The 13,270-nt window shown below is 36.3% G+C and overlaps 3 protein-coding genes across 3 annotated transcripts; all 3 read right to left on the bottom strand.

Annotated features, from left to right (window-relative positions):
- Positions 1-297: 297 nt before the first annotated feature.
- On the bottom strand, positions 298-1,665 carry LOC144545611 (transcription termination factor MTERF8, chloroplastic-like). Its single transcript, XM_078294177.1, has one exon. It carries the CDS (start codon positions 1,605-1,607, stop codon positions 450-452), a length of 1,158 nt encoding a protein of 385 aa, XP_078150303.1. The 5' UTR covers positions 1,608-1,665; the 3' UTR covers positions 298-449.
- Positions 1,666-2,739: 1,074 nt separating this feature from the next.
- Positions 2,740-5,571, bottom strand: LOC144545938 (uncharacterized). Its single transcript, XM_078294490.1, has one exon. The coding sequence runs from the start codon at positions 5,557-5,559 to the stop codon at positions 2,911-2,913; it is 2,649 nt and encodes an 882-aa protein (XP_078150616.1). The 5' UTR covers positions 5,560-5,571; the 3' UTR covers positions 2,740-2,910.
- Positions 5,572-6,635: 1,064 nt separating this feature from the next.
- LOC144545809 (putative E3 ubiquitin-protein ligase XBOS32) lies at positions 6,636-12,005 on the bottom strand. Its single transcript, XM_078294375.1, has 10 exons — positions 11,300-12,005; positions 10,966-11,025; positions 10,618-10,689; positions 9,718-9,869; positions 9,143-9,303; positions 8,369-8,427; positions 8,248-8,294; positions 7,969-8,109; positions 7,633-7,724; positions 6,636-7,406 (listed from the first exon to the last, which is right to left on the bottom strand). Exons 1-10 carry the CDS (start codon positions 11,492-11,494, stop codon positions 6,886-6,888), a joined length of 1,500 nt encoding a protein of 499 aa, XP_078150501.1. The 5' UTR covers positions 11,495-12,005; the 3' UTR covers positions 6,636-6,885.
- Between the last annotated feature and the right edge of the window lie 1,265 nt (positions 12,006-13,270).

The raw sequence follows: 13,270 nt of genomic DNA, 5'->3' as shown, positions 1-13,270 counted from the left end.
ATATTCATGCCAAAACAAATTGGACTGTCCTGATTCAAACTCAAGATTTAATTTACTTTAGAGGATCCGAATTCTGCCAAGCTGGTATGTAAGAACCCGGATCGATTCATTAAAGTAGGAAGATCAAAGACATTTCAGATCTAATTACTTGATCTATGTAATCTTTCATGAATAATATCAATTAGTTTCAAGATCCTAATCCCACAACATGATTAAAAACCATGAAGACAATTCACAATTGCAACTGAAAGAGGATTTGTGCCAAATGAAGACAAGGTATATTGAGAAAACAAAGAATTAGAGCACAGCAATCAAACACAATTTCCCAAATCGTTGTAACATGGAGCTGAGAAAAAACTAAAAACAAAACGAAAAAAAATAAATAACATGGGGAAATATAAAATGCAGTATTCTACACCACCAAAATAGTCAATTTGAGAACTCCAGAACTACTTAATAACCTCGATGTTCCCGGCGCAAGCATTTGCATATGCTTGACCGAGCCCAGGAATAGCATGCTCATATGGCAGAACAAACTTCTTCACAAACTTCTCATCACTTGGCATTGCAAAAGTAGTAAATGATAGATTTTCCACAGGAAACTCTTTCGACTTGAGAAGCTTCCGGACAAGGTTCCTGGGGATGAGCCGCTTCTTCAAGCTCAGACTGAGCAAAACTGGATTTCGGACCACATCAATCTTACCACAACCTGCTTCCTTCATCAGGAACTCTAATTTGGGTCCCAACAACTCCTTCGTTTTCTGCAACACGTTAGGAGCATTACTAATCATATAGGTGACCTCCTCCTGTGAAAACCCCATAGTTTTCAAGTAATGTACCCTTGAATTTAGAGTGTTTTTATTCACAGAGACAACAGTAATTAATGCATACACAAACATTTGTGATGAACAGCTGAACCCCAATTCCTCAGCTCTCTTAACCATTACCTTCATAGCTTCAGGCCTTAATCCAATCAATCTATTGCTTGACTTAATCAACTGAACAATTTGACAAACAGATAAACCACATTGGTTTTGAAGGACCGATAGGTTCGGCACAATAACTTTTTCCAAGTTATAACAAAGGATGGCTGGCGCCTTTTTGAGGAGCACAGACATATTCTCAAATGAGCCAAGAGCCCGCATCCAGAAATCAATTTTTGGCACAATATTGAACAGAAACAGTTCAGGGCTGCGGGAAATGATACCAGAGATGTCTTCAATGGATAAGCCAATTTCTTGTAGCTTGACCACATTAGGTCTCCAGTTCTTCTCCACATGGGAGACAAGGATACGGGGCTCTCGGGACACGGAGGTCCTTATTTCCGGTTCATTTAGACCGATCTGTCTCATGAAGCGGAGCACCGCATCGGGCTTATCAGGGGATTTGAGGTGCTGGATCCACTTTGATGCTTGAATTGCTTTGTCAGAAGGAAGCCCGCACGATTGGATGAGGTAGTCTATTGCTGCGAAGTGGGAATTTGGAGGTGGCGATTGAGTAGTAGCAGCGGTGGAGAGAAGGCGATAAAAGGAGGAGGTGAGATTAGTAAGGGGAAGAGATGGACGAAGGTGAGGGAGGCTCCTCAGGAAGAGAATCGCTGTACTCATTGGTCACAGGCTCACAGATTAGTAAAAGCGAAAGAGGGAAAGGGTTTCTTTTAGAGCAAAGTAACGAGACTGAGAGCTCCCCATTCGTCGGCGCTGAACCTGAACTACACTCAAGTACTGAACTAAAGGACGAATGAAATGGGCCCTGATCTAAACACATAAATGGGCTTTGGGCCCAAATATTAATTAGTCTTTCTTGTATTTTACTTTTGTCGTCCTTCATATGTAACTACGGACTTTTAACAAAAATAAAGCATGTGCAAAATAATATAAAAGCGAAAGAGGGAAAGGGTTTTTATTTTAGAGCTCTCCATTCGTCAGCTCTGAACTACACACCAAACTAAAGGACGATGGAAATGGGACCTGAACTAAACACATTAATGGGCTTTCGGTTCAAATATTATTCATGGGCCCTCATCTAAACACATAAATGGGCTTTGGGCTCAAATTTTAGTCTTTCATGTATTTTACTTTTGCGTACTCCAATTTAAGAATGGTTTCAGAAAAGGAAAAAAAGGCGCAAAGAAAACAGTATCCTTCAGCATGTTTTTATTTTTTCAAGTAGGTAAGCACTCAATAATAAACTAATGGATTGGATAGTTACTGAATTTTTCTTTTCAAATTTAACAATCAAGTTTGCAAATGTAATAAATGAAGATTTAAAGCAAACATATTCAAATAAAAAATTTGGATTTTTGCAAATTGAAGTTTCGACGTGGAATCCTACTGGCAAATTACCAGTTCAACAGTCTATACTTCTTACTCTACCAACAAACATGTAGCACATGATCTGTTTGTTTTAATAAAAAAGGTAAAGGCTTGATGTTCCCTTTGTAATATAGCTGAATAAATAACAAAGTAAACTTATTCTTTAGACAATGCAACTTTTATTCAGAGAACGTGATTTGATTTTACTTTGGCACAATTAGATACAGCTGAGAAATCTCTGTAGGCCTTCAGAGGGCATCTTAAATCAAATGAAAAAAATATTCAGAACAATTTGTCGTCCTTCATATGTAACTATGGACTTTAAAAAAAAATTCACAACAATTTATACTGTTGATTCTCTATCTGCAACTCATATAGGAATAGGATTATATACAACTACTACACTACAAGTTCCCCTTTTAGATTTTATTTTTTTAACCTCTTATCGTCTCAACTTCCTATGATAATAAAAAGAATAAACAACAATCTTACACATTTCTGTTAACAACAAAAAAAAATGCTTCCCAAGAATTGTACAAGCTAGTTTCAAAATCTAAACAAAAGAATCTATCATCAGGATTCAGGAATCTTCAATTTATAAAATAGAAGCTGCCTTGGATATTGGCTTAAATCCCCTCTTTTCCATTATTTTAAGAAAATTAGTGCATACATTTTGAAACCCTTCGTTTAGCAATCCATCTATAAGCACAGTCCACAATACCTCATCAGGATTCCAATCCTTTATGAGCATTTTTTCAAACACCTTCTGTGCATCAGTTAACCTATTAACTTTGCACAAAGCACATATCAGGGCCTTGTATTCAGTTAGTCGCAATTCAAACCCTCGAGAAGTCATTTCATCAAACACTTTGAGTGCAAGATCTACTTGTAGAGAATGTGACATTGCATCCAGCAAAGAACCACATAGCTTTTCATCTGGATAAAAACCTCTTTCATTCATAGTTCTGACCAGTTCATTTGCCTCAAACCACTTTCTCTCTCTACATAAACCGGTCACCAGTGTATAATACACATCGTAAGTTAGGTCGCAACCAAACTCCTCTAACTTGACTAACAAGTTGTGGCAACTCAAATTTGTGCCTGGTACACTCGTTTGTGGCAACTCTTTAAGCAACCCTTTGATGAAGACACGATAAGTACCATAGTTGGGCGTACACCCAGTATATAACATTTGTTTTAACAGCCCGAAGGCACAGTTTAGGTTACCTAAACTCACATAACCATTTATCAGAGAATTGTACGTGACTTGATCAGGCGGTAACCCGTTTCTCTCTAGTTCAGAGAACAGCTTTTCAGCTTCTTCGATACTACCGTTCTCACAAAAACCATGGATCAGAGAACTGTACGTATGTCGATTTGGTTGGCACCCTTTTCGTTTCATCTCTGCGAATAAATCAAGTGCCGCAGAAGTTGACCCGTTTTTACACAAACCGTCGATTAATGCAGTGTAAGTGATGACATTTGGAAGGAGATTTTTGTTCACCATTTTTTCGCAGAGCTCTTTTGCATCAGATACACGGTTCTGTTTACAAAAACCGTCAACTAATGCAGTGAGGGTCTGCTCATTTGGCTTACACCCATTTCTCTCCATTTTCTCAAGCAAGTGCAAGGCATTATCGAGTTCATTGTTCTTGCAAGAACCATCAATCATGGCAGTGTATGTGACAACATTTGGGGTTAAACCTCGTCTTAGCATTTCATCAAACATTGTGGAAGCGAGATTAAGCTTACTGTTTTGACAAAAACCGGAAATAAGTTCACTGAAAGACCACTCATCTGGCTCACATCTCAAATCCTTCATTAGATCCAGCATTCGAACCGCATTATTGAGATTTCCCATGTCACAATATCCTTTTATTATGGTATTATATGTTACCTGATTTGGCCGAACTCCTTTTACGGTTAGCATTTCACCGAATAATAGCATGGCCTTCTCTACCTTACCCAACAAGCACAAACCCTTTATCATTACATTGTAAGTGATTGTATTTCGGGAACATCCATTTGCTTCCATCGAATAAAAAATTTTCAGTGCCAAGTGAAATTTTCCCTGTTCACATAATCCATTAATCAAAGCATTGTACGTAACCGTGTTAGGTAGCAAACCTCTTCTAACCATCTGATTAAACAAACCTACAGCCACATTTAGAACACTTAATTTGCATAGCCCACTAATAAGTGATGTATAAGTCTGACAGTTTGGTGAAACCCCTGCATTTTTCATTCCAAGAAACAAATTGCATGCATCATTCATGCGCCGAAGCTCACAAAAGGCACTAATGGGAACAGTGTAAGTGTGAACTGTTGGCTTGATACCACTTTCAGACATCTTTTTCATCAAGTCCATGGCCTCATCCACTCGGCCGAAATCGCAAAGACAATTAATCAAGGTTGAGTAAGTGACAGAGTTTGGTTTACACCCGACCTCTACCATCTCATCAAAAACTTGAAAGGCTGAATCCAAATCACGATTTCGGCAACAACCAAGGATCAATGAAGTATAAGTAAAAGAATCAGGCTTTAATCCATGCTCAAAAAGTTCTTTAAGTACCTTCTCAGCCTCCACTAGCTCCCCATTCTTGCACAGTGCATTTATCACTGCATTGAAAGTAACTAGATTCATTTCCTCGCAATCGTTAAGCATCCGGTTGTAAAGATCCATGATGCTTCCAACCATGTTGAACCGCGCCATGTGGATCAAAAGAGCATTATAAACAAAAACCGCCATTTTGAATCCACCTTTACTCAACCTCTCCAAGAAATCCATTACTTGGCCAATCTCCACCTCAGAATGGCAATATTTTATCATTTGGATCCTAACCCGACCAGCATCTGCATACATACGGCAAGAGACAAGCCGGTTAAGCAAAGCAATGTAAGCGTCCAGAAGGTGTTTGTGAAAATGCCTCTGAGAGACCCAATTGAAAAACTCCACTACTCGTCGGGTGTTGTTATGGGATTTGATAATTTGCGCGATTTGAATGGGACGAAGTGAGGAAACGATGTTGGTCAGATCGGGGCTATCTTTCCAGCTGGGCTTGGAGAGGATTTGATGGGTTTTATCGATTAGAAAGGACGAAGAAGAAGAAGAAGCCTCTTCTTTTAACTCAGTTGCTGAGGTGGCGTTGACGGGAGAAATGGGCGAGGCGGAGGTGGAGAAAAAGCGGAGAGGATTGGATCTGAAACGGGAGAAAGGTGAGGCTGCGGGAAGAGGCCTCACCATTGAGAGAGAGCACTTTCACAGCTTTGAGAAAAAAAAAAACAAGAGAGAGATTTTCCATGTCTCGACCAAATGAAGCGCAAGAATATTATCTGAGGTAACAGAATATTTCTGTTTTGAATCACGGGCTGTTCGATCGGAATCTGGCCAATCTGGCCAGAGATGAAACGCACGAGGTCGCTTTAATAGACGTGCGGATCTGATTGGACGGTAAAGATTCAAACAGAAATATTATGTTACCTCAGGTGATTGGAATTCGCAAATTAATGGTTTCACGCTGCTCTGCTCAACCGAGCTCTAACAGAAACGGAGCATATTTGTTTCTGTAAGTTAACTGGACTTGACCACATACATAAAATGGGCTCTGGGCCCTAAATACCTGTTTAGTTTGTTTGTTTCTGAGATTTACCATACTGTATTTCTCTCAAAGAAATAATTACATCACTAGAATATATAAAAAAGAAGGGGAAAAAAATAGACCAAGTGGATTGGTACCAAACGGACGTATGGAAAATTGATTCGTTGTAATTATCAGAAATGGGAAAAAAGATAGAAATATCAGGTCACAAACATCCTATCTTTTAACATATTTGGTTTGGGAGATAACATATTTGGTTTGGGATGATAAAGGAGTCCAGCTAGCATGATATTGGTGTTATATGACATTAATTATAAAATTAATTTAATAGATTTCAAACGACTGATTCAAATCGTTCAAACCGATCTAATTTATAAGTAATGCATCTACATGCAAAACTTTTATATTTTTCTAATTATTTTAATATCAAATCAAGCGGTTAAAAATGTTATAAAATGAATACATTAAAATTAACTTAAAAATTAACACATTTGACCGCTTGACTTAATACTAAATAAGTTTGAAAAATTATAAGTTTTGTATGTAAATGCATAACTAATAACATAGATTAGTTTGAACAATTTGAAATCAATTTGATAAGTTTTATAGATAGTGTTACATAAGCTCATGATAAAGTTACGTAGAACCTTTCGCAAGTTGTAACAGAAACTGAAGGGCCAAAAAGAAAAGAAAAGAAACAACCAGCAATGCGAGAGATATCTTGCAAAATCAATAAACTTGACATGCATCTACATATCGCTTACATCCAACACCACCACAAAAACAAAACCCCATTATGTATTTATTTACAAGCCACCCGCAAAAAACCACAGCACACTCAGCAATTAACAAAAAATGAAGAGCCGAAAATATGTGATCACATGCCTGCACAATAATACCAGAAAACAAAACATAACAGCACACATGCCTGTCTCCTCCCAAAAATAGTTAACAAAAAAAGAATAATCAATCTAACTGTCAGTGGCTGAGGTAGTAGCAACATCATCAAAAACCCATGACCTCCTACTGCTCCCTTCCCCATGAGACATGGACCGCCTCATAAATGAGCCCGGCATGGAGCACCTGACAAGGCACGGGCTCGTGTTAGGGTTTCCCATGCACAGCACCGGGTTCAGTGTCGCATTTGCAAACCTCTGGCAGCTGTTTGACCGGAACGAGGCCGAGGTCAATGATGGTACCCGTGTGCATTGGAAGTCGGCCCCACATGTCTGGGTTGATGGGCTGGGCTCAGAAATGGGGTTTTGGTCTAGGTCAGGAGCAACAACAGGGCAGGTCGTGCAGAGAGACAAGGAGAGGCTTGATCGTGGTGGGTCCCGTGTGGGGATGGTCCCTGGAAGTCGGATGAATGAGACAATGCAATACCGGCAAAGCGGGCATGGTATGGATCCTGGTGTACCTGACAAAATGACAGCAATGCTGTTGGTAGAGCAGAGATAGAGGGCACATCTTGTGCAAAACTCGTGATTGCAACCTGCAATAATTAATAATTTATTAAACATATACAGTGAATAACACTACTGAAATAAATACTGAAGATAATTTCCATTCCTTTTTAAAGTTAATGGTCTGATTTTTCAGTTTGACTTCAGGTCAAATTAACAGAGGCTCAAATATCTGTACCAGTACCAGGAGCATCTCAGTGTTTTTATGTACATGCCCCCGTATATACTGACAGATAGGTTAACCATTGAACATACCTTCTGCAGCAACTGTACAGCTCCTCTCTAAACATACAGCACAAGGGTCATCACATGGAGACAAATCTTCTCTATTTCTCCATCCAACCTCTCTGCAAATAAGAAATTTATGACAGTAATTTAGTTGATGAAGCAGGTCTAACATTAAATTTCACTCATATACCGACTAATTATAATTTCACTACAAAGATGCAGTCATAAGAAAGCTTCATGAAATATCAAAAGTGAGCAGAAAGATACCCCTAGCAAATCTAAGTAGATAAAACTAAGGCCGAGTGAAATAAACTAAATTAAAATTTACTAATTTAGCTTAAAAAAACAGACATTAGTACTTACCTAGCAATGTTAATAATACTCATGAGTGGAAGACAGAGAAATGGAGAAGGTACAATGTTTATGTTTGTTTCTGTTTGTCTGCTCAAAATTCCCTCGAGCCAGGTTCTATTCCATGAACGAGCCACCATTAATGGAGTACGACTGAGACAATAAAAAGCATTACAAAATTAAGTTGGCCATATGATAACAGGAATAATTTTAGCAAAGTACCAAGAGCTTCCTTTTGATAATTTATTAGTTTGTTTAGCTATAATTGAATTTGAAAATTGAAACACATACCCGTTATCATTTTGGGCAGCCAAACTAGCACCTTTAGCAATAAGCATCTGCATTATTTTATCATAGTTATGACCAATTTTCTAAATAAAAAATTAAAATAGAAAAACCCAGCAAAAGGTACCTTACAGCAGACAGCATTCCCACCACATGCAGCATAATGAAGAGGTGTGCTCCCTGGGCCTATTATTAATGAATAAAAGAAATTAATGCTTTCATGTTAGTACAAACTAAGTGCTCTTTATTCTCTTCTCTAAGATTCATTGGTTGGTTGTTGGAATTGAAAAGGAAAGAAAGTGCAGTTACGTTAGAAAGAAATACTGCATAGAGAGACCTTAACTAGGAATAAAAAAACAATCTAAAAGGTTGTGATAAATTCCTAGTTGTCAGAACCAACTTCTAAAATAGATCTTTCTTATATTTCCATCTGACACCCTATATCTGTGATTTTGTATATGGAACCATTAATTGTCAAGTCAAGCACAAGAGTATGCAAACAGTATAATTTACTTAGCAGCATTTTTATGATGTTTGGCAATTATCATGTATAATATCTAATCAAAACAACAATCGATATTTTTAACTTTATTTTAAATGAATAATTTGTAATTTCTTCCGTTTGGAAGAATCACTTATTGGGTTAGGCAGACTCATAATTATAAAATTGATATCTATTACTGGTAGTACTATATAAGTATATATATAGACTTCTCTATATTCCATCCCATGTGGGGTGGAGTTCCTGACATGAGTTGTCTATGCTTAATCTTCCTGACATGAGTTGTCTATGCTTAATCTTTATAAACAGGTGTACCAATTTAAAAGGAAAAAAAGAAAAACATAAAATAAACTATATTTATTCTAAATTCAAAAAGGAACTTTTGAAGAAAGGAGGTACCAATCAAATCAATAGTTGTCCCATCATCCACTGTCACCTCTGACACACTGGCCCCAAGGTCCAGCAATAGTTGCACACATTCGACATGCGCATTTAATGCTGCCATATGAAGTGCGGTAACACCTCCATCTGATTTTGTGTTGATTATCTTCGATAAATTTCTGCATAAAATGGACATGATTTTCTTCATACCAAGCTAAACATATCAAATAAATAAAAAAAGCCTATACCAAACAGTTTCTCAATTAACAAGGTTTTAGCAAAACAAAAAAAATCATAATAATTTTGCATTCCAAGAGGAACCCAGTAGTTTTCAATTTTTGCAACCTATGCCACACAGTTTTACAAGATAAAACTAAGCTACTTGTACCATGTTATACAAAATTAAAAATCAAACATCTAAATTATTTACGACTTTATCATAGTTCAGGCTAATGAAGAAATGGCTCATTTGTTAGTGGTATAACTGTGAATATCTAACACATGTTCTCTGCACATCCCTAAAAACTTTTGGATGTAAGTTGCAAAACAAGAAAATTGCATTAAACCCTAAAATGAAGAAAAGATGTTCTTACTCATACACAATGTCTTGGTTTGATCCGGTAGTTAAGAAGTCAGGTATACTTGGGACATAATCGGCTAGTAAAAGTCGAATACAACGTGCATGGCCATTTAAAGCCGCAAAGTGCAATGCCGTCCCTCCATTTAGATAATCAGTCTTGTGAATCTACATCTCAGTAAATGATTTAAGTAATTAATAATAGGCCATATACCATTTGAAAACTATATCCCATAAATATATCATATTTGAAAGCAATATCAAAAGTTTCCATATCAGCAACTTTACGGCCAACAAGTTTTTGGTTATCAAAAGCAACACCCAAGTTTAAGTCCAGCAAATAAAAAATACATTATCTTTTTCTTTTCTTTTTTCAAACAAGCACTTATCTGTTCATAATCAATAAATCTAAGTATCACTTGATTGAAGTTCAAATTAAGCTTAGATAGGAGAGAGACCTCATTAGGGTAAAGAACAGACACTATCAACCTTTAAGAGCACATGCATGTTTTACAGTAATGTCAACTCCAGCAATTGGTTTTATTTGCAAATAATACAATAAGATGTTGGCCCTAGTTGAAAAGGCCAGAACTCTTGACTGTTTTTGCAAATACAATTTGTATTTCTAGTTATTCAAAAAGACCACAGAGCGCTGCTATTTTGATGCAAGCTTTAAACATCACATTCATGCCTAGACATTAAAAACAAGACAACGAGAATAGTTACTGCAAAGGTTTTTGGAACTGTACCAATTCAAAGCCCACTTAGGATTGATGAGATAACAAGACACTACTTTCTGTTAGCCCATTAAAGGTGCCATACTGTTAGAGATAGTACAACCTATCTTCTTGAAAATCATTTCACAATGTTAAATGAATATTATTATTATACAAAGGTTCGTAAGTAGGAGACTTACATTGGCTTTATATAAAATGAGGGTCTGAACAACTTCCCAATGACCGTATTGGCATGCTTGCATCAAAGCAGTCTGAAACAATGAAGGAAAGAAAATTACGGTATACTTCTTTAGCAAAAGATATGCCAAAAGATACAATTGCTCATAGTGAAAAGTATAAAGGATACTGAATTATAACACTAATAATGACAATCATCTCCAAAAGAAATATTTGCAATTCATGTACTGTATTGGTACCAGAAAATATAGCCTACATTATTAACAAATTCTAAAATTTTAGGTTTATTCTATTTATTGTTTGAGTCTCTATGATCTAAAATAGCAGGTACTAAAAAACAAATCACTCACCTCTCCTCTAAAATTCCTGAGGTTGATGTCCACACCTGACTTGAGCAAGAGAGACACAATCTGGGGATACAAGAATTAAAACAAAGATCTCAGAGAACAATACATTTGTACAAGCACAGCAACACAACATATTCACAAATAACAAAAGATTGCAACTTTTCTATGGCCCTACAAAAGAATAACGGTCTGGAATTGTAAAGTTCCCATGCAATAATCTAATACAACAAGCCATGCAAGAGCGCAAATAAGGTGCTTGATGAAATGCCCAAGAGAAGTCAGTTAATTCCAAAAGTTCCAACTTCAATCATTTCACCTGAGCAAGTGAAGAAGAAACCTCATTGTGGCCTTGTTCCGCGGAATAGTGCAATGGGGAATTGCGAACTCCAAAAGTGTAATAACGAACAAGCCGAGGGTTGTATTCCAAAAGTGCCTTGGCCTCTTGTAGGTCACCGTCTCTAGCTGCAGAGACAAGCCTTTCGCCAGATGCTGAGCACCGAAAAGAATTCCCCATGATACTAAGAAGCCCCATTTAGTGATCGATCACTATTCTCTAATTGCTAACAAAATTCCGGTTCTTTTTCAAAATTCTAACCCAATTTCTGCATAATCTGACAAGGATAATCTATTCCTAGCCACTTATCCCGAAATACAGAAAAGGAATACTCAATTGAAACTAAAAGGCACAACTTTCTCTCAATTGAAACTAAAATCGCCAAAATTACGATGAATCAGCTCTCAATTCGGGCACTTCTCGTCATTTCAATCAACAGTTCGCTCCAATTCGAGCGCAAAAAGGCGACGCCTTTTGGTTACAAAAGCGAGATTGCAAAAATTACAGCTGAATAGAAGAGAAAAGGCACCTCAGACAATAGACAGTGGAGAATTTGCTAACTGGTTTTGTAGAAAGGAGAAAACGACGCAAAATGGAAGAATAAAAGAGAGGAAGGAAGAGAGAAATGAGGAGACAGTTCTAGGTAGAAAGAGAAATTATAGAGAGAAAAAAGCACTTTAGTGTCTCTCATCGATGGTGCCAAACAAATGAAAAATTGTCCATTATTTGAGAGAACTTGGAATAATTAACAGTTTTCACAAGAGATTTATTTATCAGTAAAACTTACAAAGAAACCCCTGTTTTCTTTAAAATTTTACAACAGATCCAAATGATTAACAACTGAAATATTATTTACACAGAAATTTTTTTTATACCATAATAAAAAAACAAATTTAACCAAAACACTTCAAATTTGGGAGAATTCGATTTTCACCTGGGATTGGCTCTGCGGCACAATTTGACTGGATCCCAGATTGAATCTGAGGCCTTTTTTTTTAATAAAAAGCATTGATGAAATCAAATTCATCTACGGACCCAATCAAATTCATCGCACGGATTTCAAATTTTGTCAGAGGCAAGGATTTAAAAAAAAATAGGTCCGCAGATTGAATCTACAGACCCAAGTCAGGAGCCGCAGACTGACTGTCCGGTTCCACCAAAATGGGCCGGGTAAAATTCGAATTCTCCCAAATCTGAGGTGTTTTGGTTTTTTTTTTATTATGGTATAAAAAAAATTCGGTTATTTACATGTAAAATTAGCTACTGTGTTTGAACACATAATTTAATATAATTTTTGTATATAGTATTTTAAAATATGGAAAGCATACCATTTAATCATTTACATTTATCAATATTTTATTGATTGTTTACTATTAAAGAGAAATTAATAATATATTACTATACTATAATAGTTTTCCACAATAAATTGTTTTATTGTCGCTCCATAGTATGTACTGATTATTTTTATAAAACAAATATTAGTAAGAACACAACAACGGACATATTATACTTTATTTTTACAATAGATACATTATTTTGTCAACCATTATACTTTTAGTGCTCTCAAAAATTGGTCAGATATAGTTTCGAGTCGCTTGTTCCAAAAATCAATTAGTATTTTTGTGAAAATAACCTTCATTGTAGCAGTATCTACAAATTATGTCCAAAAAATGAAAAAAAAATGATAGTTTCGGTAGGTATTAAAATTAGTAAAAATAATTATTTAACAATAATTAACTAAAGAACTTGTTACTTTCTCCAACAATGTCAGGGTTGCTTTCAAATTTGTGAGGATATTAGGGGTGTTTGTGAAATATGTCTATGCATATTTATGAAGATATTATTTCCAGTTGTTGCAAATGGAGCTGGATTCATTTATCCAGAATGGGCCCTACCTATATGTAATTCTAAATTTCTATTCTTAACTTAAGACTTAAGAAGAAGTTAAAAATATAATTGTGGGTCCCACATTTA

The sequence above is a fragment of the Carex rostrata genome, chromosome 28 (genome assembly GCF_964058835.1).
Source record: "Carex rostrata chromosome 28, lpCarRost1.2, whole genome shotgun sequence".
In the NCBI taxonomy this organism is placed as follows: domain Eukaryota; kingdom Viridiplantae; phylum Streptophyta; class Magnoliopsida; order Poales; family Cyperaceae; genus Carex; species Carex rostrata.
Note: the sequence above shows the minus strand (reverse complement) of the source record. Positions and strands in the feature narration are given on the sequence as shown.